Source organism: Coregonus clupeaformis, chromosome 12 (genome assembly GCF_020615455.1).
Source record: "Coregonus clupeaformis isolate EN_2021a chromosome 12, ASM2061545v1, whole genome shotgun sequence".
NCBI lineage: Eukaryota > Metazoa > Chordata > Actinopteri > Salmoniformes > Salmonidae > Coregonus > Coregonus clupeaformis.
The window spans coordinates 61,285,314-61,309,444 of record NC_059203.1 but is presented as its reverse complement, the minus strand read 5'-3'; the positions used below and the strand labels follow the sequence as shown (position 1 = coordinate 61,309,444).

At 44.9% G+C, this 24,131-nt stretch overlaps 1 protein-coding gene across 1 annotated transcript in view; it reads left to right on the top strand.

The window, feature by feature from the left end:
• The first annotated feature begins 14,139 nt into the window (after positions 1 to 14,139).
• Positions 14,140 to 24,131, top strand: part of LOC121578326 (dnaJ homolog subfamily C member 16) — a 29,895-nt gene continuing 19,903 nt past the window's right edge. The window contains exons 1-6 of the mRNA XM_041892637.2: positions 14,140 to 14,222; positions 14,926 to 15,137; positions 19,397 to 19,463; positions 19,796 to 19,935; positions 20,292 to 20,470; positions 20,886 to 21,070. Coding sequence (XP_041748571.2) covers positions 14,959 to 15,137; positions 19,397 to 19,463; positions 19,796 to 19,935; positions 20,292 to 20,470; positions 20,886 to 21,070 — 750 coding nt within the window. The 5' untranslated portion in view covers positions 14,140 to 14,222; positions 14,926 to 14,958. The remainder of the gene's footprint in view (positions 14,223 to 14,925; positions 15,138 to 19,396; positions 19,464 to 19,795; positions 19,936 to 20,291; positions 20,471 to 20,885; positions 21,071 to 24,131) is intronic.

The window sequence follows — 24,131 nt, the reverse complement described above, 5'->3', positions numbered from 1 at the left end:
AAGAGCAGAGGAGAGAGAGTTAGCTTTAGCAGTGCGGAGAGCCTCCGTGACACAGAGAAGAGCAGTCTCAGTTGAATGACCAGTCCTGAAACCTGACTGGTTTGGATCAAGAAGGTCATTCTGAGAGAGATAGCAAGAGAGTTGGCTAAAGACGGCACGCTCAATAGTTTTGGAAAGAAAAGAAAGAAGGGATACTGGTCTGTGGGGTCAAGCGGGCAGGTTGTTGGGCGGCCTGCAGTCACTAGTCGCAAGATTTTATCTGGAGAGAGAGGGGAGAAAGAAGTCAAAGCATAGGGTAGGGCAGTGTGAGCAGGACCAGCAGTGTCATTAGACATAACAAACGAGGATCGGATGTCGTCAACCTTCTTTTCAAAGTGGTTGACCAAGTCATCCACAGAGAGGGAGGAGGGGGGGGAGGATTCAGCAGTGAGGAGAATGTGGCAAAGAGCTTCCTAGGGTTAGAGGCAGATGCTTGGAATTTAGAGTGGTAGAAAGTAGCCTTAGCAGCAGAAACAGATGAAGAAAATGTAGAGAGGAGGGAGTGAAAAGATGCCAGGTCGGCAGGGAGTTTAGTTTTCTTCCATTTCCGCTCAGCTGCCCGGAGCTCTGTTCTGTGAGCTCGCAATGAGTCATCAAGCCACGGAGCTGGAGGGGAGGACCGAGCCGGCCGGGAGGATAGGGGACACAGGGAGTCAAAGGATGCAGAAAGGGAGGAGAGGAGGGTTGAGGAGGCAGAATCAGGAGATTGGAGGGAGAAGGATTGAGCAGAGGGAAGAGATGATAGGATGGAAGAGGAGAGAGTAGTGGGAGAGAGAGAGCGAAGGTTGCGGCGGCGCGTTACCATCTGTGTAGGGGCAGAGTGAGTAGTGTTGGAGGAGAGCGAGAGAGAAAAGGATACAAAGTAGTGGTCGGAGACATGGAGGGGAGTTGCAGTGAGATTAGTAGAAGAGCAACATCTAGTAAAGATGAAGTCAAGCGTATTGCCTGCCTTGTGAGTAGGGGGACGGTGAGAGGGTGAGGTCAAAAGAGGAGAGGAGTGGAAAGAAGGAGGCAGAGAGAAATGAGTCAAATGTAGACGTAGGGAGGTTGAAATCCCCCAAAACTGTGAAGGGTGAGCCATCCTCAGGAAAGGAACTTATCAAGGCGTCAAGCTCATTGATGAACTCTCCAAGGGAACCTGGAGGGCGATAGATGACAAGGATATTAAGCTTAAATCGGCTAGTGACTGTGACAGCGTGGAATTCAAATGAGGAGATAGACAGATGGGTTAGGGGAAAAATTGAGAATGACCACTTGGGAGAGATGAGGATTCCTGTGCCACCACCCCTCTGACCAGATGCTCTCGGGGTATGCGAGAACACATGGTCAGACGAGGAGAGAGCAGTAGGAGTAGCAGTGTTTTCAGTGGTAATCCATGTTTCCGTCAGCGCCAGGAAGTCGAGGGACTGGAGGGTAGCATAGGCTGGGATGAAGTCAGCCTTGTTGGCAGCAGAACGGCAGTTCCAGAGGCTGCCTGAGACCTGGAACTCCAGGTGTGTGGTGCGTGCAGGGACCACCAGGTTAGAGAGGCAGCAGCCACGCGGTGTGAGGCGTTTGTGTAGCCTGTGCGGAGAGGAGAGAACAGGGATAGGCAGAGGCATAGTTGACAGGCTGTAGCAGATGGCTACAATAATGCAGAGGAGATCGGAATGAAATGAACTAAACATCTGGGAAAGGAGAGAGCAGGGCCTCCCTCACCAAAAAAAAATATAACTCTCCCAACTTCCACCTCAGAAACTATAATTGTTTCACTGAACCACCCGAATAAAACTCTCCCAACTTCCACTTTAGAAATTAGAATTGTTGTAAACTACAGCGGTTCAATGTTTCAAGGAATAGACTCAACTTACTTTATTCAGCTAGCTAACTATGACGCCATGGCTAACTAGCATGCTAGCATCCAATAACACACAGTTTAGCACCAATACTTGGTTACAACAAACTACCAATAGTGTGTTAACACACTAAACAGATAATTTGTGTCCGTGTCTAGTTCTTTCATAACGCAGCAATAATTAAACGTTGGCTAGCTAGCACAAAGATATTGTATTTAGCTACTACAGTACAGCTAGCTGGTAGTGTTGGCTAGCTAGCAATGGCTGCTGTGTTGACTTTGTTTGAAGAACGGCGTCGCTGCGAACGAATGTAGCTGGCTAAAAGGATATTGTATTTAGTTGCTACCGTTGCTAATAGCTACTCGACAGCTAGTCCAGGAGGTGAGTTAGCTAGCTAGCTTCGTACTACACCGGCACCGCCGAATACAAAAGTAACCTACAATAACTACATACAACAACTACCCACAACAGCCCACGATGCCTACCTATAATACCTAATAATATACAGCCCACGATGCCTACCTATAATACCTAACTACAATCTAAATACATAGTTTAAGCCTTACTCGACAAAGCCCAAGCTATGTATAAAGCCAAACTTACCCGACGCCAGCTGTCTGGGTGGCAGACTGCAATCAGTAGCTGTAACAACACAGAGTTACATATGGAATAAACAAAAACAAAACGTACAGTCAATAACAAAATAATTACAATTTAGTATTAACACTGGAGTGATAGATGTGCAGAAGATGATGTGCAAATAGAGATACTGGGGTGCAAATGAGTAAAATAAATAACAATGTAAATAACAATATGGGGATGAGTTAGTTGGGTGGGCTAATTACAGATGGGCTGTGTACAGGTGCAGTGATCGGTAAGCTGCTCTGACAACTGATGCTTAAAGTTAGTGAGGGAGATAAGTGTCTCCAGCTTCAGAGATTTTTGCAGTTCGCTCCAGTCATTTGCAGCAGAGAACTGGAAGGAATGGCGGCCAAAGGAGGTGTTGGCTTTGGGGATGACCAGTGAGATATACCTGCTGGAACGCATACTACGGGTCGGTGTTGCTATGGTGACTAATGAGCTAAGATAAGGCGGGGATTTGCCTAGAAGTGATTTATAGATGACCTGGAGCCAGTGGGTTTGTTGACGAATATGTAGTGAGGGCCAGCCAACGAGAGTGTACAGGTCACAATGGTGGGTAGTATATGGGGCTTTGGTGACAAAACGGATGGCACTGTGATAGACTACATCCAATTTGCTGAGTAGAATGTTGGAAGCTATTTTGTAAATGACATCGCCGAAGTCAAGGATCGGTAGGATAGTCAGTTTTACGAGGGCATGTCTAGCAGCATGAGTGAAGGAGGCTTTGTTGCGAAATAGGAAGCCGATTCTAGATTTAACTTTGGATTGGAGATACTTAATGTGAGTCTGGAAGTAGAGTTTACGTATATTCTAAGTCAGACCCGTCTAGAGTAGTGATTCTAGTCGGGCGGGCGGGTGCAAGCAGCGTTCGATTGAAGAGCATGCATTTAGTTTTACTAGTGTTTAAGAGCAGTTGTAGGCCACGGAAGGAGTGTTGTATGGCATTGAAGCTCGTTTGGAGGTTTGTTAACACACTTTCCAATGAAGGGCCAGATGTATACAAAATGGTGTCGTCTGCATAGAGGTGGATCTGAGAGTCACCAGCAGCAAGAGTGACATCATTGATATACACAGAGAATAGAGTCGGCCCGAGGATTGAACCCTGTGGTACCCCCATAGAGACTGCCAGAGGTCCAGACAACAGGCCCTCCGATTTGACACATTGAACTCTATCTGAGAAGTAGTTGGTGAACCAGGCAAGGCAGTCATTTGAGAAACCAAGTTTATTTAGTCTGCCAATAACAATGCAGTGATTGACAGAGTCAAAAGCCTTGGCCAGGTCGATGAAGACGGCTGCATAGTACTGTCTTTTATCGATCGCGGTTATTATATCGTTTAGGACCTTGAGTGTGGCTGAGGTGCACCCATGACCAGCTCGGAAACCAGATTGCATAGCGGAGAAGGTACGGTGGGATTCGAAATGGTTGGTGATCTGTTTGTTAACTAGACTTTCAAATACTTTCGAAAGGCAGGGCAGGATGGATATAGGTCTGTATCAGTTTGGATCTAGAGTGTCACCCCCTTTGAAGAGGGGGATGACCGCGGCAGCTTTCCAATCTCTGGGGATCTCAGACGATACGAAAGAGAGGTTGAACAGGCTAGTAATAGGGGTTGCGACAATTTCGGCGGCTAATTTTAGAAAGAAAGGGTCCAGATTGTCTAGCCCAGCTGATTTGTAGGGGTCCAGATTTAGCAGCTCTTTCAGGACATCATCTATCTGAATTTGGGTGAAGGAGAAGCGGGGGGGGTATGGGCAGGTTGCAGCGGAGGGTGCAGAGCTGGTGGCCGGGGTAGGGGTAGCCAGGTGGAAAGCATGGCCAGCCGTAGCAAAATGCTTATTGAAATTCTCGATTATCGTAGATTTATCGGTGGTGACAGTGTTTCCTATCCTCAGTGCAGTGGGTAGCTGGGGGGAGGTGCTCTTGTTCTCCATGGACTTTACAGTGTCCCAAAACTTTTTGGAGATAGTGCTACAGGATGTACATTTCTGTTTGAAAAAGCTAGCCTTTGCTTTCCTAACTGATTGTGTATATTGGTTCCTGACTTCCCTGTTCGATGCTAATGCAGTACGCTACAGGATGTTTTTGTGCTGGTCAAGGGCAGTCAAGTCTGGGGTGAACCAGGGGCTATATCTGTTCTTAGTTCTGAATTTTTTGAATGGGGCATGCTTATTTAAGATGGAGAGGAAAGCACTTTTGAAGAACATCCAGGCATCCTCTACTGACGGGATGAGGTCAATATCCATCCAGGATACCCGGGCCAGGTCAATTAGAAAGGCCTGCTCGCTGAAGTGTTTTAGGGAGCGTTTGACAGTGATGAGGGGTGGACGTTTGACCGCGGACCCATTACGGACACAGGCAATGAGGCAGTGATCGCTGAGATCCTGGTTGAAGACAGCGGAGGTGTATTTAGAGGGTAAATTAGTCAGGATGATATCTATGAGGGTGCCCATGTTTACGGATTTAGGGTTGTACCTTCAGAGGAGTCCTGTGGCACTTGTGGGGGTAGTAGAGTAAAACAGACCATCATTATCATGTTTGTGAGAGTCTCATCTTTCCATAGAGGGTCATTTAATTTTCTAGGCCAAACCGTTCGGACGCTACAGACGTTTTCGTAAGAAGACCAATTTTCAAGATGTCTCATGGCCTGACAAATGCCGCTGTAGCTCTGCCACCTTCCACCGCAGATGCAGAAAGCTAACATTGGCATTTGACAGATGTCTCTAGCTTAAACAGCCAGATTTTTAATGCAGATTTATTTATTATGCCTCGAGCAGAGCATGGAGCGGAGAAATTATTGTAATATTTTAAAATATATAGATTTTTATGCCTACCTCATGAGGCCCCTTTATGATTTTGAAGCCTGAGGTAATTGCCTCTTCTGCCTAATGGTAAGTCTGCCAATGGGTGAGTAGGCTTACTATATAGTGTTCTGCCCTGGAACTTGTTTTTGAATGGCATCTGAAAGCAAAAGTAGGCTATTCTATATCAGATTATAAAGTTGTAGCCTTATAGGCACATGGGATTCAGTTCCTTGTTAGATGCTGGAATATTGTGCATTGTGGGAGGCAACCCATCTGTCCAGGTCTTTGTATGTTAGAGTCTACAGAAAGCAATATCGAATTAATGTGGATGTGTCTGCTCTTATGTGGACCGCTATCTCTACCTGATATTACATGATTGCTGTGATTTTGTTATTATCCGGGCCTGCTGCAGGAGAAACTAACGTCTTGGCCATTAGACCAAGAGGAAATTCCCTTTTGGGCCGAGGGACGACATTGACTTTGAAGTCGCAGGAGCGCTACCTCACAAGACCATAGACTGGTAGGCTGACAACATCACGGAAATGATGCGCACGCATCGATGTGGACAGAAGCAGTGTTGCCAACTCCTCAGTAAGGAAAGTAGCTATTGGCTGTCCTAAAAGTCGCTAAATGATGTCATCACCTAATTTGCATAATTGGCCATGTGCATGTCATTGAGATGTATGCAGTAGGAGAGACGAATAACGTTGTGGGAGAGACAAAAAGTTTGTAAAAAACACACTACATTTACATCCCGCCCTGAATGTAAGCCAGGGCAGGATCAGCCAGCGGGGGCTACCCGCATTCGCGATTCATTTGCAGTCTGGACGCGGAGAGGTGAACATCTCCTGCTCTGACTGTAGCTGGGAGGGACAGCTGCGCAAGGACTGGGCCGCCTGTGAGTGCTTTGGGACGGGGGGTGGGGCCCACGGCAGCACCCGTTGCTCGTTGAGAAGTGTAAGAACGATACGTGCTTTCACGTCAGAGTCTCCAAAAGTCTCCAATAACACCAGAAAAAGTAGCTAGATTTGTCGCTAGCTAAATATAGCGACAAAGTCGCTAAGTTGGCAACACTGGACGGAAGCTGTGCTTTCTTATGATTCTGAATGGTCAGATACTGTAGCTAGCAACAATGACAAGAAGCTGCCATGTGGGGAATCGTAGGTGGCTCGTTTCAGCAAGTTTTATCTTGTTCTTGATACCATGTCTTGTTTTGAGGTGTTTTGACAGATTTCATGTTAATGCTAATATGGCTAAAATTCGCTAGCTAACCAGCAACTGTAGTAATGTATTTGAGAGACAAGTGCTCATTGTTCAAATGTTTTTATGTTTTCCATAAACATTTGGAGACTAAATACAGTTTACATGTTGTCAACAATCTAAGCCAACCGCGTCTGTTTTGCCCCATAGTTGCGCACTCGTCGGTTTTGTTACTAAACAACCAATCCGTCTATGAGCAACCATGACTCATGCCCAATGAATGTCCGCTACACACAGTGCCCTGCGGCCGCTAGGGGGCCCACCACCACTTATTTAGGGACTCAGTTGGGGTCTCAAATTACTGTTGAGAGATAGCATAGTATAATACATAACGTGAAATGTTCTCGTTATGTCAGTCACTGACAGTCACTCAATTAGCCCATGTAAGCTAACATTTTATAAGATTGCTAGGTAAGTTAGTCTGGCCATCTATCTAACCTTCATGGCTGAACTACGAAGGGCACGTGCCCAGGGGCCCTGACTTCCAAGGGACCCCATTGATTTTGTCGGGGGAGGGGGGCTTTTATTTTGAAGGCTTTTCCAGAAAGGCAGAAAAGGTCACGACCCTTCTTCCTCCCCCTCCTCGCAATAATCATTCTCCTAGCAGCAGGATATTATACTGGCAACACAATCGCAGATTTTATTTATCTCAAAATATCGATTTGTTTAGCATTTTCATTATTTACACCAGCATTTATTTTGAAGGTTTACACAAATACTACTGGTATGTTCAAAGCTAGCCCTGCTGCCACCAGATGGCGCTATTATTCCTTATGTCGTTTATCATTTGCCATTGAACGTCCTGCAGTAATCTGCACAGCAGGTAATATACTCGTGTCCCCTGGCGACTGGTTCGTACATAAAACATCCTACATTCAAGCTGCAAAGGCGTCAGTTTCCTCCTTTACTCGATTTAATGACTCGCTCTCTTTCTAAATTTGCACCCTACCTCCCACCCTCTTTTTCTGACTCCCCTTCCACATATTGATGTTATCACTTTTTAACGTAAACATGTACAAACTGACTGTATCTATGTGTCTGTGTGTGTAGGAGCTCTGGACGTAGCTGGAGAAAAGGGGGATTTAATACTGAAGTTCACAAAACACTGTGAGTATGCCCCAGTGGTTGGGAAGTACTGCTCTAACCCATATCATCCTAACATAAACAGAAAACAACATTTGTGTACAGTCAATAGATGAGAGGTCTCATCAAATTCATTTTTAGCAGTCAGTCGCAATTAACTCCTTTGGCCCTAACCTGATTGAACTTACACATGACATTAAAAAAAGTATGTTCCTGTTGGTCATGTTCACGTGGGTCAAGAAAAAGCACCCTAATGATTGGTGGGAAATAGTTCCTCCCACAATGTAGGCACAACTGAATGAAGCTGTTCAAAGCATCCTTCAGGTGTGTATGTATATATTTTTCTGTCCAGGAGTTCTGGACGTGGCTGGAGTAGTGTTGGAGACTGGGGGATGTTTTCTACAATAACCACAATGAATAAGTCCCCATGGTAGCTTTTCATTGTAAAACTGGAGGTAGAGGTTCCCGGCCTAAATTACCTTTGCCCTCGCATTTAAACGCAGTATGTCTCTCAGCAATGAGCTGTTTTGTTTGGGAAGTCGATCTCACCCTTCACTGATGTCTTCTTTTAATGGGTATTGCTGTATTGAGGATAGTGATAAGGATTTCAGAGGCTAATGTTAGTTTGCAGTACTTGATTTATCTCCCCAGCTAGCACATTTGGTTCCTTAGAAGTTGTGGGAATGGTTTTAGGTTGCAGGGAGGTTCTGAGAACGTTTTAATGTGTTGTGAAGGTTTTGAATTAAATGTAAAGGTTATTTGGAGGTTTTTTAATAACTTCCTTAAAACTTTCACTGAATGTTTCAATTAGACTTTTAATAACACTGCTAGTGTGGGGATCTAGATGTGATGACTAGCTTAGAAAGAATGCATTAATGATTAAACATAATGGTTTTGTACTGTACTGATATAAATTGTTTCACATAACAAGCTGTGATTCATGTGAGGAACGTTAGGGGGTAGGATGAGATAAGAACTTGTAATTCTCACACACATACACACTGCCTCTTTGTGATCTGTGAACCGTCCAAGGACTTGTACTGCAAAAGTGCTGACTTTCTGGATAAGTTGCAAAACAACTAGACACCTAGCAACAGTGGAGCGCCAAGGGACTGGGACCAGCCTGTGCGCCAATGGATTGGCTGAGTAAGTCTAAACCACGCTCAGTCTCTACCCTGATAGGCCCAGCAAGGAGCGGGAACTATCACTGTCAGGGTATTTAAAGAACAGCCTGTAACAATGGATCAGTTCTCTGTCTGCCCTGCGTGGTATTTCAGTGAGCCCGTATACGAACCATCATACTTATCATACATACATTTTGCATATAATAAATGTAGCTTGGATTGAATATCTTTTGAATATGTTTTCTCTTATTCCAATACCAGATTTGAATTACGCAATTTCTAACACTAGCTTAGGTTAACCTTTTTGTCAAGTTCCTTAAATTGTGCTGAGAACTTTCCAAGCTCTAAGAAACATATGGTTCTCAGAACGTTATGTGTTAGCTGGGTCTGTCTTGTTTAATACACTGTATTCAAAATCTTAACCTACATACATGTCGGATTTGTGCTCCTGTTACAGATGGTTCTGGCTCACCTGTCTTCAGAAACTGAGGAAGATTACTCAATAAATAAAAACAACCTAACCAACCTAACCACTTTGTTAGCCACTTTGTCAGTTACACGGTCAATTGTGCGGTTAGCAATTTTTTTAAACATTTTACATTTAAGTCATTTAGCAGACGCTCTTATCCAGAGCGACTTACAAATTGGTGCAATCAACTTCGGATAGCCAGTGGGACAACCACCCTTTTTTTGGGGGGGGTGTAGGGGGGGGGGTGGGGGGGGGGTTGTGGTTGAAGGATTACTGTTATACTATTCCAGGTATTCCTTATAGAGGTAGGGTTTCAAGTGTCTCCGGAAGGTGGTCAGTGACTCTGCTGTCCTGGCGTCGTGGGGGAGCTTGTTCCACCATTGGGGTGCCAGAGCAGCGAATAGCTTTGACTGGGCTGAGCAGGAACTGTGCTTCCGTAGAGGTAGGGGGGCTAGCAGGCCAGAGGTGGATGAACGTAGTGCCCTCGTTTGGGTGTAGGGTCTGATCAAAGCCTGAAGGTAAGGAGGTGCCATACCCCTCACAGCTCCGTAGGCAAGCACCATGGTTTTGTAGTAGATGCGAGCTTCAACTGGAAGCCAGTGGAGTGTGCGGAGGAGGGGGGTGACATGAGAGAACTTGGGAAGGTTGAACACCAGACGGGCTGCAGCGTTCTGGATAAGTTGTAGGGGTTTAATGGCACAGGCAGGGAGCCCAGCCAACAGCGAGTTGCAGTAATCCAGATGGGAAATTACAAGTGCCTGGATTAGGACCTGTGTCGCTTTCTGTGTAAGGTAGGGTCGTACTCTGCGAATGTTGTAGAGCATGAACCTGCAGGATCGGGTCACCGCTTTGATGTTGGCGGAGAACAACAGGGTGTTGTCCAGGGTCACGCCAAGGTTCCTTGCACTCTAGGAGGAGGACACAATGGAGTTGTCAACCGTGATGGCGAGATCATGGAGCGGGCAGTCCTTCCCCGGGAGGAAGAGCAGCTCTGTCTTGCCGAGGTTCAGCTTGAGGTGGTGATCCGACATCCACACTGATATGTCCGTCAGACATGCAGAGATGCGATTCACCACCTGGTTATCAGAAGGGGGAAAGGAGAAAATTAATTGTGTGTCGTCTGCATAGCAATGATAGGAGAGACCATGTGAGGATATGACAGAGCCAAGTGATATTACAGTTTTTAATGTCCCGTTGGTAGGATATCCTTGATCTTAAGTTTTTAATGTCCCGTTGGTAGGATATCCTTGATCTTAAGTTTTTAATGTCCCGTTGGTAGGATATCCTTGATCTTAGGTCGTCCATTTTGTTTTCAAATTATTGTACGTTGGCTAATAGGACTGATGGAAGAGGCAGATTACTCGCTCGCTGTTGGATCCTTACAAGGCACCCCAGACCTATGTCCTGATATCCAGAAGCTCTTTTTGGTCATAAGAGACGGTGGCAGAAACGTTATGTACAGAATAAATTAGAAATAACGTGAAAAACACACACAATAGCACAATTGGTTAGGGGGCCGTAAAACAGCCATCTCCTCCGGCGCCATTCTTCTGCACTTTAATATACAGTGCATTCGGAAAGTATTCAGACCCCTTGACTTTTTCCACATGTTGTTACGTTACGGCCTTATTCTTAAATTGATTAAATAGTTTTTTCCCCCTCATCAATCTACACACAGAGTCTGCCCCAGAGTCTGCAACACCTCTAAGCAAGGGGCACCACCAAGCAAGCGGCACCATGAAGACCAAGGAGCTCTCCAAACAGGTCAGGGACAAAGTTGTGGAGAAGTACAGATCAGGGTTGGGTTATAAAAAAATATCCAAAACTTTGAACATCCCACGGAGCACCATTAAATCCATTATTAAAAAATGGAAAGAATATGGCACCACAACAAACCTGCCAAGAGAGGGCCGCCCACCAAAACTCACGGACCAGGCAAGGACGGCATTAATCAGAGATGCAACAAAGAGACCAAAGATAACCCTGAAGGAGCTGCAAAGCTTCACAGCGGAGATTGGAGTATCTGTCCGTAGGACCACTTTAAGCCGTCCACTCCACAGAGCTGGGCTTTACGGAAGATTGGCCAGAAAAAAGCCATTGCTTAAAGAAAAAAATAAGCAAACATGTTTGGTGTTTGCCAAAAGGCATGTGGGAGACTCCCCAAACATATGGAAGAAGGTACTTTGGTCAGATGAGACTAAAATTGAGCTTTTTGGCCATCAACGAAAACGCTATGTCTGGCGCAAACCCAACACCTCTCATCACCCCAAGAACACCATCCCCACAGTGAAGCATGGTGGTGGCAGCATCATGCTGTGGGGATGTTTTTCATCGTCAGGGACTGGGAAACTGCTCAGAATTGAAGAAATGATGGATGGCGCTAAATACAGGGAAATTCTTGAGGGAAACCTGTTTGTCTTCCAGAGATTTGAGACTGGGATGGAGGTTCAACCGGTGGTGAGCGTGGTGAAACACAGGAGTCACTGTCAGTCTGTTTGAGTTGGAGTCTTTACCCAACAAAGTCATGTTTGGATATATCAGTTATCCTGTTAGAGCTTCTGTCCTTAATCCACTACGGTGTTTCAGGTGCAACATTTATGGTCATGTTGCAGCAGTGTGCAGGAGGGAGATTCCAGGGCATGGGACAGTGGATTGTGTAGTTTGGGTGGATAAAGTTGTTTGTTTCAACTGTAGGGGTGCCCATTTTGCTGGGGATCGGAAGTGTCCGGTGTGAGAGAGGCAGGTTAAGGTGGCCAGAGTCAGAGTAGTGCAGAAGGTGTCATATGCGGAGGCAGTGAAGAAAGTGGAAGAGAATGGGTCATCAATCTACACACTTACCCCATAATGACAAAGCGAAAACAGGTTTTTAGAATTTTTTTGCAAATGTATTAAAACAAAAAAACAGAAATACCTTATTTGGATAAGTATTCAGACCCTTTGCTATGAGACTCGAAATTGAGCTCAGGTGCATCCTGTTTTCAATTATCATCCTTGAGATATTTCTACAACTTGATTGGAGTCCGCCTGTGGTAAATTAAATTGATTGGACATGATTTGGAAAGGCACACACCTGTCTATATAAGGTCCCACAGTTGACAGTGCATGTCGGAGCAAAAACCAAGCCATGAGGTCGAAAGAATTATCCACAGAGCTCCGAGACAGGATTGTGTCGAGGCACAGATCTGGGGAAGGGTACCAAAACATTTATGCAGCATTGAAGGTCCCCAAGAACACTGTGGCCTCCATCATTCTTAAATGGAAGAAGTTTGGAACCACCAAGACTCTTCCTAGAGCTGGCCGCCCGGCCAAACTGAGCAATCAGGGGAAAAGGGCCTTGGTCAGGGAGGTGACCAAGAACCAGATGGTCATTCTGACAGAGCTCTAGAGTACCTCTGTGGAGATTGGAGAACCTTCCAGGATGACAACCGTCTCTGCAGCACTCCACGAATCAGGCCTTTATGGTAGAGTGGCAAGACGGAAGCCACTCCTCAGTAAAAGGCAAATGACAGCCCACTTGGAGTTTGCCAAAAGGCACCTAAAGACTCTCAGACCATGAGAAACAAGATTCTCTGGTCTGATGAAACCAATATTGAACTATTTTCGGCCTGAATGCCAAGCGTCACGTCTGGAAGAAACCTGGCACCATCCCTACGGTGAAGCATGGTTGTGGTAGTGTCATGCTGTGGGGATGTTTTTTCAGCGGCAGGGACTGGGAGACTAGTCAGGATCGAAGGAAAGATGAACGGAGCAAAGTACAGAGAGATCCTTGATGAAAACCTGCTCCAGAGTGCTCAGGACCTCAGACTGGGGCGAAGGTTCACCTTCCAACAGGACAACAATCCTAAGCACACAGCCAAGACAATGCAGGAGTGGCTTCGGGACAAGTGTCTCAATGTCCTTGAGTGGCCCAGCCAGAGCCCGGACTTGAACCCGATCGAATATCTCTGGAGAGACCTGAAAATAGCTGTGCAGCAACGCTCCCCATCCAACCTGACAGAGCTTGAGAGGATCTGCAGAGAGGAATGGGAGAAACTCCACAAATACAGGTGTGCCAAGCTTGTAGCGTCATACCCAAGAAGACTCGAGGCTGTAATCGCTGCCAAAGGTGCTTCAACAAAGTACTGAGTAAAGGGTCTAAATACTTATTTAAATGTGATATTTCCATAAAAAAAAAGAAAAGTAGCAAACATTTCTAAAAACCTGTTTTTGCTTTGTCATTATGGGGTATTGTGTGTAGATTGATGAGGGAAAAAAACAATTTAATTTAGAGTAATGCTGTAACGTAACAAAATGTGGAAAAAGTCAAGGGGTCTGAATACTTTCCGAAGGCACTGTACGCTTCATTAAGGTTGGCTTCTTAGCATTCATAGCAATGGTTATCAACTGTACCGCAAAAATTTAACATAAATCACAGAAAATAGATGTTGTGGTGGCAGCTGCAGAGAAGTATTTTAGTATACAAGATTTTACTTCGGGGTGTGTTGAGTGGTGGTGTCCCGTCCTCCCAGGCCGTTGGCATGGTGCAGGAGCAGATAGGGTCAAAGTAGTGGAATGGGGTAGTGGGTTTTTAATCGGTGTAGGGTTAGTTGGAAGGGTGTATTTATTTGTAGATTTTTTTATTATTTTGTTTCACAAAGTATAATGGATTTATATTATAGTCAGTTGGGAGCGGTAATGCAATATATTGGATGCCAACCGCCGTTAACGAAGAAGAAGAAGAAGAAGAAGAAGAAGAAGAAGAAGAAGAAGAAGAAGAAGAAGAAGAAGAAGAAGAAGAAGAAGAAGAAGAAGAAGAAGAAGAAGAAGAAGAAGAAGAAGGAGAAGGAGGCCGCCTCACACTCCAGTACAGTAGGTGGCGGTGTATACAAATTTAAAGAAGAAGAAGCAGCGTCTCTAACGTTAACTGGTAGCCAATATCAAATCATAGCAGTCGACATGATGACAAGTTGATTTTGTGACTGGTCCAGGTTTAGTATTTTTACAACATTTTTTGTAGTAGCTAGTTAGTAATATATGTTCATGTTGCATCGCTGTCAAGATAAATAGACATGACTGTAGACATGACTTGGCCTTCTAATGTTAGCTAGCTAGCCAGCTAAAGGCAAAAACTGCTAACACAGATAAAATATTTGCTGCTAACGTTAGCTGGGCAAAAAGCTGGTGTAGCCAGCCTGCCAGCGCACTACATTCATTAGTTTTCTCTGCCTTATTTAAGTTAGCAGAGTAATTTGTATATCTAACTAGTTGTAAAAGCTACACTCGTATTTTGTTTGGCCAGTTGTCAGGCAATCTAACGTTTTCTAGCAAAAAGTAGACTAAATGCAGCTATATTAGCTAGCTGTAGTAGCTAATGTTGATAATGTCAATAGTTATACTTAGCTAACTTTGGCTAGCTAGATTGCTACTAGCTGCTGGCTAGGTAGGGTCATTTAGGCCAGCCTTAGCATAACGTTTTGGTTGTTGTTCATTGCCACTCTGTGGCTCATTAGAGAAACTAATTGACCGAGTTGATGCAAGTGAAGTGCCTCAACTACACAACTGAAACCATTTAACAACACCGCAGCACTGTATTGTGATGAAAAATAGTTTCAGTTTGAGGTCCAACAGAAAAACTGCCAGTCACATGATATGAATGTAACCCTTTACTTTCATTCCTTCCTCCTGACTCAGGTTGCAGATCTAGAGACGTTGGACAGGGAGGAGATGGGTGGATTGTGTAGGCCGCTCCAGGCCTCTGTGGTCTGGCTGACCATTCTCCTTCTGCTGCTGGGAGAGATGGTGAACACAGCCCAGGAGCTTGACCCCTACAGAGTTCTGGGGCTCACCAAAAGCGCCAGTCAAGCAGAGGTCAAGAAGGTGTACAAGAGGCTGGTCAGAGAATGGTGAGTCGGAAACACCCTGCTACTTTTTGTCTATCATACTATGAATATGTTTGGGTAATGTGTTTGTTTCTAGTAATGTCTGTGTCAATAGGCTAAAGGAGAACTTACCAGACCAATTGTCAGTCTGCATAGTAGGGGGCCATTAGTTTGCAATTAGTTCGCTTGCTGTCGGCACAGTGTGTTACAGGGACCACTAAGTACTTTCGGCCAGCAGACGCACGACAATTCCACTGGTCTGCCAGGGCTCTACACTGACATTTTTTACAAGGAGCGCGTGTGCGCATAAGTTGAAAAATGTATGCGCACACAAAGAAATGTAGGAGCACAATGAAAAATATTTAAGGTAATAAAGCTGGATTCCTTAATTTTTGTAGGCGCACTGGTGCTCCTAATTAAAATTCCAGGTCACACAGCAAAATATTTAGATGCCTATGCGAGTAAAATGGTCACACTGTAGAGCCCCCCCCAGAAGAAGTTGCTGCCACTATTTCAATGTAATTTCCTGGAAATGCACGTTTAGGTTCCACCTTCGAAGAATGACAAAGGCTACTTATACATATTCATGAATTGGGTGTTGGAATTTCCACGTGGCGTTGATAAACATCAACAAATAGGGGGCACTGACAGCTGTCAGTGTAGCTAGCTAATGTTATTTGTTGTTCCTGTTTTTGTTTTTATACTGCCACCACCATGCTTCACCGTAGGGATGTTATTGGCCAGATGATGAGCGGTGCCTTGTTTCCTCCAGACGTGATGCTTGGCATTCAGGCCAAAGAGTTCAATCTTGATTTCATCAGACCAGAGAATCTATTTTCTCATTGTCTGAGAGTCCTTTAGGTGCCTTTTGGAAAACTCCAAGCGGGCTGTCATGTGCCTTTTACTGAGGAGTGTCTTCCGTCTGGCCACTCTACCATAAAGGCCTGATTGGTGGAGTGCTGCAGAGATGGTTGTCCTTCTGGAAGTTTCTCCCATTACCACAGAGGAACTCTGGAGAGTGACCATAGGGAGCTTGGTCACCTCCCTGATCCCTTTGCAGAAAAACAGCCCCAAAGCATGATGTTTCCACCCCCATGCTTCACAGTAGGTATGGTGTTCTTTGAATGCAACTCAGCATTCTTTGTCCTCCAAACACGACGAGTTGAGTTTTGACCAAAAAGTTATATTTTGGTTTCATCTGACCATATGACATTCTCCCAATCCTCTTCTGGATCATCCAAATGCACTGTAGCAAACTTCAGACGGGCCTGGACATGTACTGGCTTAAGCAGGGGGACACGTCTGGCACTGCAGGATTTGAGTCCCTGGCGGCATAGTGTGTTACTGATGGTAGGCTTTGTTACTTTAGTCCCAGCTCTCTGCAGGTCATTCACTAGGTCCCCCCGTGTGGTTCTGGGATTTTTGCTCACCGTTCTTGTGATCATTTTGACCCCACGGGGTGAGATCTTGCGTGGAGCCCCAGATCGAGGGAGATTATCAGTGGTCTTGTATGTCTTCCATTTCCTAATAATTGCTCCCACAGTTGATTTCTTCAAACCAAGCTGCTTACCTATTGCAGATTCAGTCTTCCCAGCCTGGTGCAGGTCTACAATTTTGTTTCTGGTGTCCTTTGACAGCTCTTTGGTCTTGGCCATAGTGGAGTTTGGTGGCGTGTGACTGTTTGAGGTTGTGGACAGCTGTCTTTTATACTGATAACAAGTTCAAACAGTTGCCATTAATACAGGTAACGAGTGGAGGACAGAGGAGCCTCTTAAAGAAGAAGTTACAGGTCTGTGAGAGCCAGAAATCTTGCTTGTTTGTAGGTGACCAAATACTTATTTTCCACCATAATTTGCAAATAAATTCATAAAAAATCCTACAATGTGATATTCTGGATTTCTTTTTATCAATTTGTCTGTCATAGTTGACGTGTACCTATGATGAAAATTACAGGCCTCTCTCATCTTTTTAAGTGGGAGAACTTGCACAATTGGTGGCTGACTAAATACTTTTTTCCCCCACTGTGTGTGTGTATATATATATATATATATATATATATATATATATATATATACACACACACACACAGTGGGGAGAACAAGTATTTGATACACTGCCGATTTTGCAGGTTTTCCTACTTACAAAGCATGTAGAGGTCTGTAATTTTTATCATAGGTACACTTCAACTGTGAGAGACGGAATCTAAAACAAAAATCCAGAAAATCACATTGTATGGTTTTTTATTAATTAATTTGCATTTTATTGCATGACATAAGTATTTGATACATCAGAAAAGCAGAACTTTATATTTGGTACAGAAACCTTTGTTTGCAATTACAGAGATCATAAGTTTCCAGTAGGTCTTGACCAGGTTTGCACACACTGCAGCAGGGATTTTGGCCCACTCCTCCATACAGACCTTCTGCAGATCCTTCAGGTTTCGGGGCTGTCGCTGGGCAATACGGACTTTCAGCTCCCTCCAAAGATTTTCTATTGGGTTCAGGTCTTGAGACTGGCTAGGCCATTCCAGGACCTTGAGATGCTTCTTACGGAGCCACTCCTTAGTTGCCCTGGCTGTGTGTTTCGGGTCGTTGTCATGCTGGAAGACCCAGCCATGACCCATCTTCAATGCTCTTACTGAGGGAAGGAGGTTGTTGGCCAAGATCTCGCGATACATGGCCCCAACCATCCTCCCCTCAATACGGTGCAGTCGTCCTGTCCCCTTTGCAGAAAAGCATCCCCAAAGAATGATGTTTCCACCCACCTCCATGCTTAACGGTTGGGATGGTGTACTTGGGGTTGTACTCATCCTTCTTCTTCCTCCAAACACGGCAACTGGAGTTAGACCAAAAAGCTATATTTTTGTCTCATCAGACCACATGACCTTCTCCCATTCCTCCTCTGGATCATCCAGATGGTCATTGGCAAACTTCAGACGGGCCTGGACATGCGCTGGCTTGAGCAGGGGGACCTTGCGTGCGCTGCAGGATTTTTAATCCATGACGGCGTAGTGTGTTACTAATGGTTTTCTTTGAGACTGTGGTCCCAGCTCTCTTCAGGTCATTGACCAGGTTCTGCCGTGTAGTTCTGGGCTGATCCCTCACCTTCCTCATGATCATTGATGCCCCACGAGGTGAGATCTTGCATGGAGCCCCAGACCGAGGGTGATTGACCGTCATCTTGAACTTCTTCCATTTTCTAATAATTGAGCCAACAGTTGTTGCCTTCTCACCAAGCTGCTTGCCTATTGTCCTGTAGCCCATCCCAGCCTTGTGCAGGTCTACAATTTTATCCCTGATGTCCTTACACAGCTCTCTGGTCTTGGCCATTGTGGAGAGGTTGGAGTCTGTTTGATTGAGTGTGTGGACAGGTGCAGTTAATACTAATGAGTAGAGAACAGCAGGGCTTCTTAAAGAAAAACTAACAGGTCTGTGAGAGCTGGAATTCTTACTGGTTGGTAGGTGATCAAATACTTATGTCATGCAATAAAATGCAAATTAATTACTTAAAAATCATACAATGTGATTTTCTGGATTTTTGTTTTAGATTCCGTCTCTCACAGTTGAAGTGTACCTATGATAAAAATTACAGACCTCTACATGCTTTGTAAGTAGGAAAACTTGCAAAATCGGCAGTGTATCAAATACTTGTTCTCCCCACTGTATATAGCTCAAACATAAGTGAACGTTTAAAAAAATTATCCAATGGGTGCAACGCTGTTTGGCTCATCTGTCGCTAAGAGGAATAACTTTGCAACTGTTTCTGATTAATAAACAATGCCATGCTGGTGGGTGGTAACATTAAACTAAATCCCAGCCCTGAAATGAAACGTAGGCTGGAAAATATGTACAGTACCAGTCAAAGGTTTGGACACAACTACTCATTCCAGGGTTTTTATTTTTACTATTTTCTACATTGTAGAATAATAGTAAAGACATCAAAACTATGGAATCATGTAGTAACCAAAACAGTGTTAAACAAATTTAAAATATATTTTACATTTTGAGATTCTTCAAATAGCCACCCTTTGCCTTGATGACAGCTTTGCACACTCTTGGCATTAGTGTATGTCATATCATAGGAAAAGGCACCGCATTCACACGGATTTGCAAGCCCAAAATTATCATACTTTGACTAAAACAATGACTTATTGACTTAAATTGCTGTTCAACATCATGGGTAAGCGCTGGCTGTCTTTTTTCTGCTCGAAAAAGTGGATTTCTACTGGTGTGGGTGTTTTATGTGTCCCTCTGCTATAAGTTTCCCTTTGCTCTGTATTCAAGGCACCCAGACAAGAACAATGATCCTGGGGCTGAGGATATGTTCATCAAGATCACTAAATCTTATGAGGTAAACTAGTTTCACTTACCAGACACACATGCAGACAAAAACAGAATTTTTCAGATTTAGGTTTATGCAACTAACATGGCTACATTGCATGCACTGGGTGTGTGCACTACATGTTTTGACACAGCACAGATCTAACATCTTTCTCAACTAATCAAGAGCTTGATGATTCTGGTGCTGAAGTGTTGTGTAAATGCTGGGCTTGTACAAAAGCCTGCACATCCTGACACTGTGGGTCTCCAAGGATCTGAATTGTAGAACACGGCTCTATTTAAACTCTACAGTCAGGAGGAGGAGAGGAGTTCATAATAAAGTTTGATTTGATCCCTCCTCAGGTCCTGGGGAATGTGGAGCGGCGTGCTAACTATGACCGCTACGGTCAGATGGAGAACAAGCAGGGTCAGCACCAGCAGGGCTTCAACCGACAATTCCACAACAGCTTCTACTTCGATGAGTCATTCTTCCATTTCCCTAGGTCAGTGCAAAGGAAAAGATACCACGCAATTTTTGCAACTAATTTGCCAATCACGTCATGTTGTCTTGTATCCCTTGCAATGACTGTGATATGTGGTTGTTTTACCTACCTTAATTGCACTGTCACTCTGGATAAGAGCATCTGCTAAATGACCAAAACGTAAATGTATTCCTACTTTGATTGGTCCCTGAGGCCATTTTGAAAGATACAGTATCAAAGCCTCCTTTATTTTTCTGTCTGGAAAACCCAGACGAAGGCTACACGCAAAAACACATTGGGTTTAGTGGTAAAGAAGCGTCTTTAATCAACTTCCATTGTCCTCCAAGAGTGGCTAAATATTCTCATCTCTTCCCCAGGTCAGGCCGGGACTTCTCAGACAACAAGTACCTGCTCCACCACGCAGGGTACAACAGTGAGGTGCTGCCCGACAGCTTCAAGCGGCCCTACCTGATCAAGATCACCTCAGAGTGGTGCTTCGCCTGCGTTCACATCGAGCCAGTCTGGAGGGAGACAGTACAGGAGCTAGAGCCACTGGGTACGAAGTCGGTTGACTTCCAGGATGTCCATGGCTGTGTCCCAAATGGCACCCTATTCCCTGCACTACTTTTGACCAGGGACAATAGGGCTATGGTCATAAGTAGTGGACTCTGTAGGGAAAAAGGGTGCCATTTGGGATGCAGAACATGTCTTTCACTAAGAATCCGTTGGGGTCGAAACCTCATTTAAGGTCGTTAAATTCATTCACTGATGTGTGGTTTGTAACATAGGTGGAGAAACTAACCATTGACAAGAGAACAACAGGGGAAATGGGCTCAAAGCTATTAGTCAGTGATTACTCAAATGAATCAAAACATACAGTACATTGTAATCTGTATAATACAACTTTCTCTTTTCTTCCCTCTACTGTCCACTGGTGTGTAACAACCTAATGAATGGTCTCCATCACTCAGGTGTGGGTATCGGCATTGTTGACATTGGTGATGAGCGTCGCCTAGCCAACCAGCTGGGTGTCCATCGCACGCCATCCATCCTGGGTGTGGTCAACGGTAGAGTGACCGTATTCCACTACTCCGTGGTCAGAGAACACCTGCGACAGTTTGTAGAAGACCTGCTGCCTCAGAGGCTGGTGGAAAAGGTAGACCTGCTGTTAATAATATTGCAATGTTTCCAGTATGATTTATAGTAATAATAATGGGTGCTAGCAAGCATACTAGGTAGTGCTAGGTATCAACTGCCAATCCAGTAGGGGCTGAAGCTATAGTGAGCTTCGATTGGTCAATCTTGACACGATATCGCTGAGAATTAAGCTTTCCCCAACTTACGTCCCGCCCTATTCGCACTCCCTCGCCCATGTTTGCATCGCCCAACGGTCCCCTGCCCGTTTCGCTTCCCTCCATTGAAAATGAATGGCTTCCGATTTTTTTTATCGCCCCCCCTATCGTGTTCAGTTAATCAGCACCATTATAGTAAATAGTCAGAGAAACACCTCAGACAGTTTGTAGAGGACCTGCTGCCTCAGAGGCGAACATGGGTCCAAAATAATAACTTAAAGGGCAACTCTGCCACTTTTCAACCTCATTCATTATCTTCAGCACCAAACCACTGTATATGTATATGTTTCTAGGATCTGTGGTTAAAAGATAAGGGACTAAAAAATGCTTCTCTGTCACATCACAGGGTAGGGTTAAAAGTAAGAGAAAACAATATTTTCTGAACCTGCAATGAGTTTCTAGCCAGAGGGAGGGTATTTTCTTGCTCCCCACGTCACCGCGAATCTCATAGTGTTTGAAAAGTACTTTGTTCATGTAACTTTTGATGATGTCATTGGATATAACTTTTTAACGTTATATTTCTTTCTACAAAACGTATATATGCTCCATTTTCACATATGTAGACAGTGGTTTGGTGCTGGAGATAATGAATATGAGGTTAATAAGCTACAGTGCTTTTCATTCCAGAGTGATGCGAAGGGATATGCGAATACTTCACATCAAATCAAATCAAATTTTATTGGCCACATGCGCCGAATACAACAGGTCCAGATATTACAGTGAAATGCTTACTTACAGCCTTTAACCAACAGTGTGTTTATTTTTAATAAAAAAGTAAAATAAAACAACAACAAAAAAGTGTTGAGAAAAAAAGAGCAGAAGTAAAATAAAATAACAGTAGGGAGGCTACAGGGGGGTACCGGTGCAGAGTCAATGTGCGGGGGCACCGGCTAGTTGAGGTAGTTGAAGTAATATGTACATTTGGGGTAGAGTGACTATGCATAAATAATTAACAGAGTAGCAGCAGCGTAAAAAGATGGGGTGGGTGTGGGGGGGCAGTGCAAATAGTCTGGGTAGCCATGATTAGCTGTTCAGGAGTCTTATGGCTTGGGGATAGAAGCTGTTGAGAAGTCTTTTGGACCTAGACTTGGCACTCCGGTACCGCTTGCCGTGCGGTAGCAGAGAGAACAGTCTATGACTAGGGTGGCTGGAGTATTTGACAATTTTGAGGGCCTTCCTCTGACACCGCCTGGTATAGAGGTCCTGGATGGCAGGAAGCTTGGCCCCAGTGATGTACTGGGCCGTACGCACTACCCTCTGTAGTGCCTTGCGGTCGGAGGCCAAGCAGTTGCCATACCAGGCGGTGATGCAACCAGTCAGGATGCTCTCGATGGTGCAGCTGTAGAATTCTTTGAGGATCTGAGGACCCATGCCAAATCTTTTCAGTCTCCTGAGGGGGAATAGGCTTTGTCGTGCCCGCTTCCTGACTGTCTTGGTATGTTTGGACCATGATAGTTCGTTGGTGATGTGGACACCAAGGAACTTGAAGCTCTGTCATGTGAATTTTTATCTCTAATTCACCCTAAGCTTGAATCATTACCAGAGGTTGTAAGGCTCTGGTTTTAATCATCAATGATTCAAGGTCCACAACTCACAAGTCTTATCTGTATTTTTATTCATGGCGAGAGCTCTGAAGCCAAAAACACAAACATACTGTTTTTATACTTCTTGACAAACAAAGGCACTATGCTCCTCCCACCTTCTCTTTCACCCTGGAATGTTTAGTCCTGCCCCCCTCTGTTAGTGGGTTGACACTACATTATAACACAGTTTACACATTTATACTGTATTTGGGGTGAAATCCTTTAGTCATTATTCTTAAAATCCAAATTAATCTAACAAGCTCTCAACCTGTTCCACTACAGCCCCGTCGATGAGAATGGGGGCGTGCTCTGTCCTCTTTTTCCTGTAGCCCACAATCATCTCCTTTGTCTTGGTCACGTTGAGGGAGAGGTTGTTATCCTGGCACCACACGGCCAGGTCTCTGACCTCCCTATAGGCTGTCTCATCGTTGTCGGTGATCAGGCCTACCACTGTTGTGTCGTCGGCAAACTTAATAATGGTGTTGGAGTCGTGCCTGGCCATGCAGTCATGGGTGAACAGGGAGTACAGGAGGGGACTGAGCATGCACCCCTGAGGGGCCCCCGTGTTGAGGATCAGTGTGGCAGATGTGTTCTTACCTACCCTTACCACCTGGGGGCGGCCCGTCAGGAAGTCCAGGATCCAGTTGCAGAGGGAGGTGTTTAGTCCCAGGATCCCTAGTTTAGTGATGAGCTTTGAGGGCACTATGGTGTTGAATGCTGAGCTGTAGTCCATGAATAGCATTCTCACGTAGGTGTTCCTCTTGTCCAGGTGGGAAAGGGCAGTGTGGAGTGCAATAGAGATTGCATCATCTGTGGATCTGTTGGGGCAGTATGCAAATTGGAGTGGGTCTAGGGTTTCTGGGATAATGGTGTTGATGTGAGCCATGACCAGCCTTTCAAAGCACTTCATGGCTGCAGACGTCAGTGCTACGGCAGGTTATCATTTAGGCAGGTTATCTTAGTGTCCTTGGGCACGGGGACTATGGTGGTCTGCTTGAAACATGTTGGTATTACAGACTCAGTCAGGGACATGTTGAAAATGTCAGTGAAGACACTTGCCAGTTGGTCAGCACATGCTCGGAGTACACGTCCTGGTAATCCGTCTGGCCTTGTGAATGTTGACCTGCTTAAAAGTCTTACTCACATCGGCTACGGAGAGCGTGATCACATAGTCATCTGGAACAGCTGGTGCTCTCATGCATGCTTCAGAGTTGCTTGCCTCGAAGCGAGCATAGAAGTGGTTTAGCTCGTCTGGAAGTCTTGTTTCACTGGGCAGCTCGCG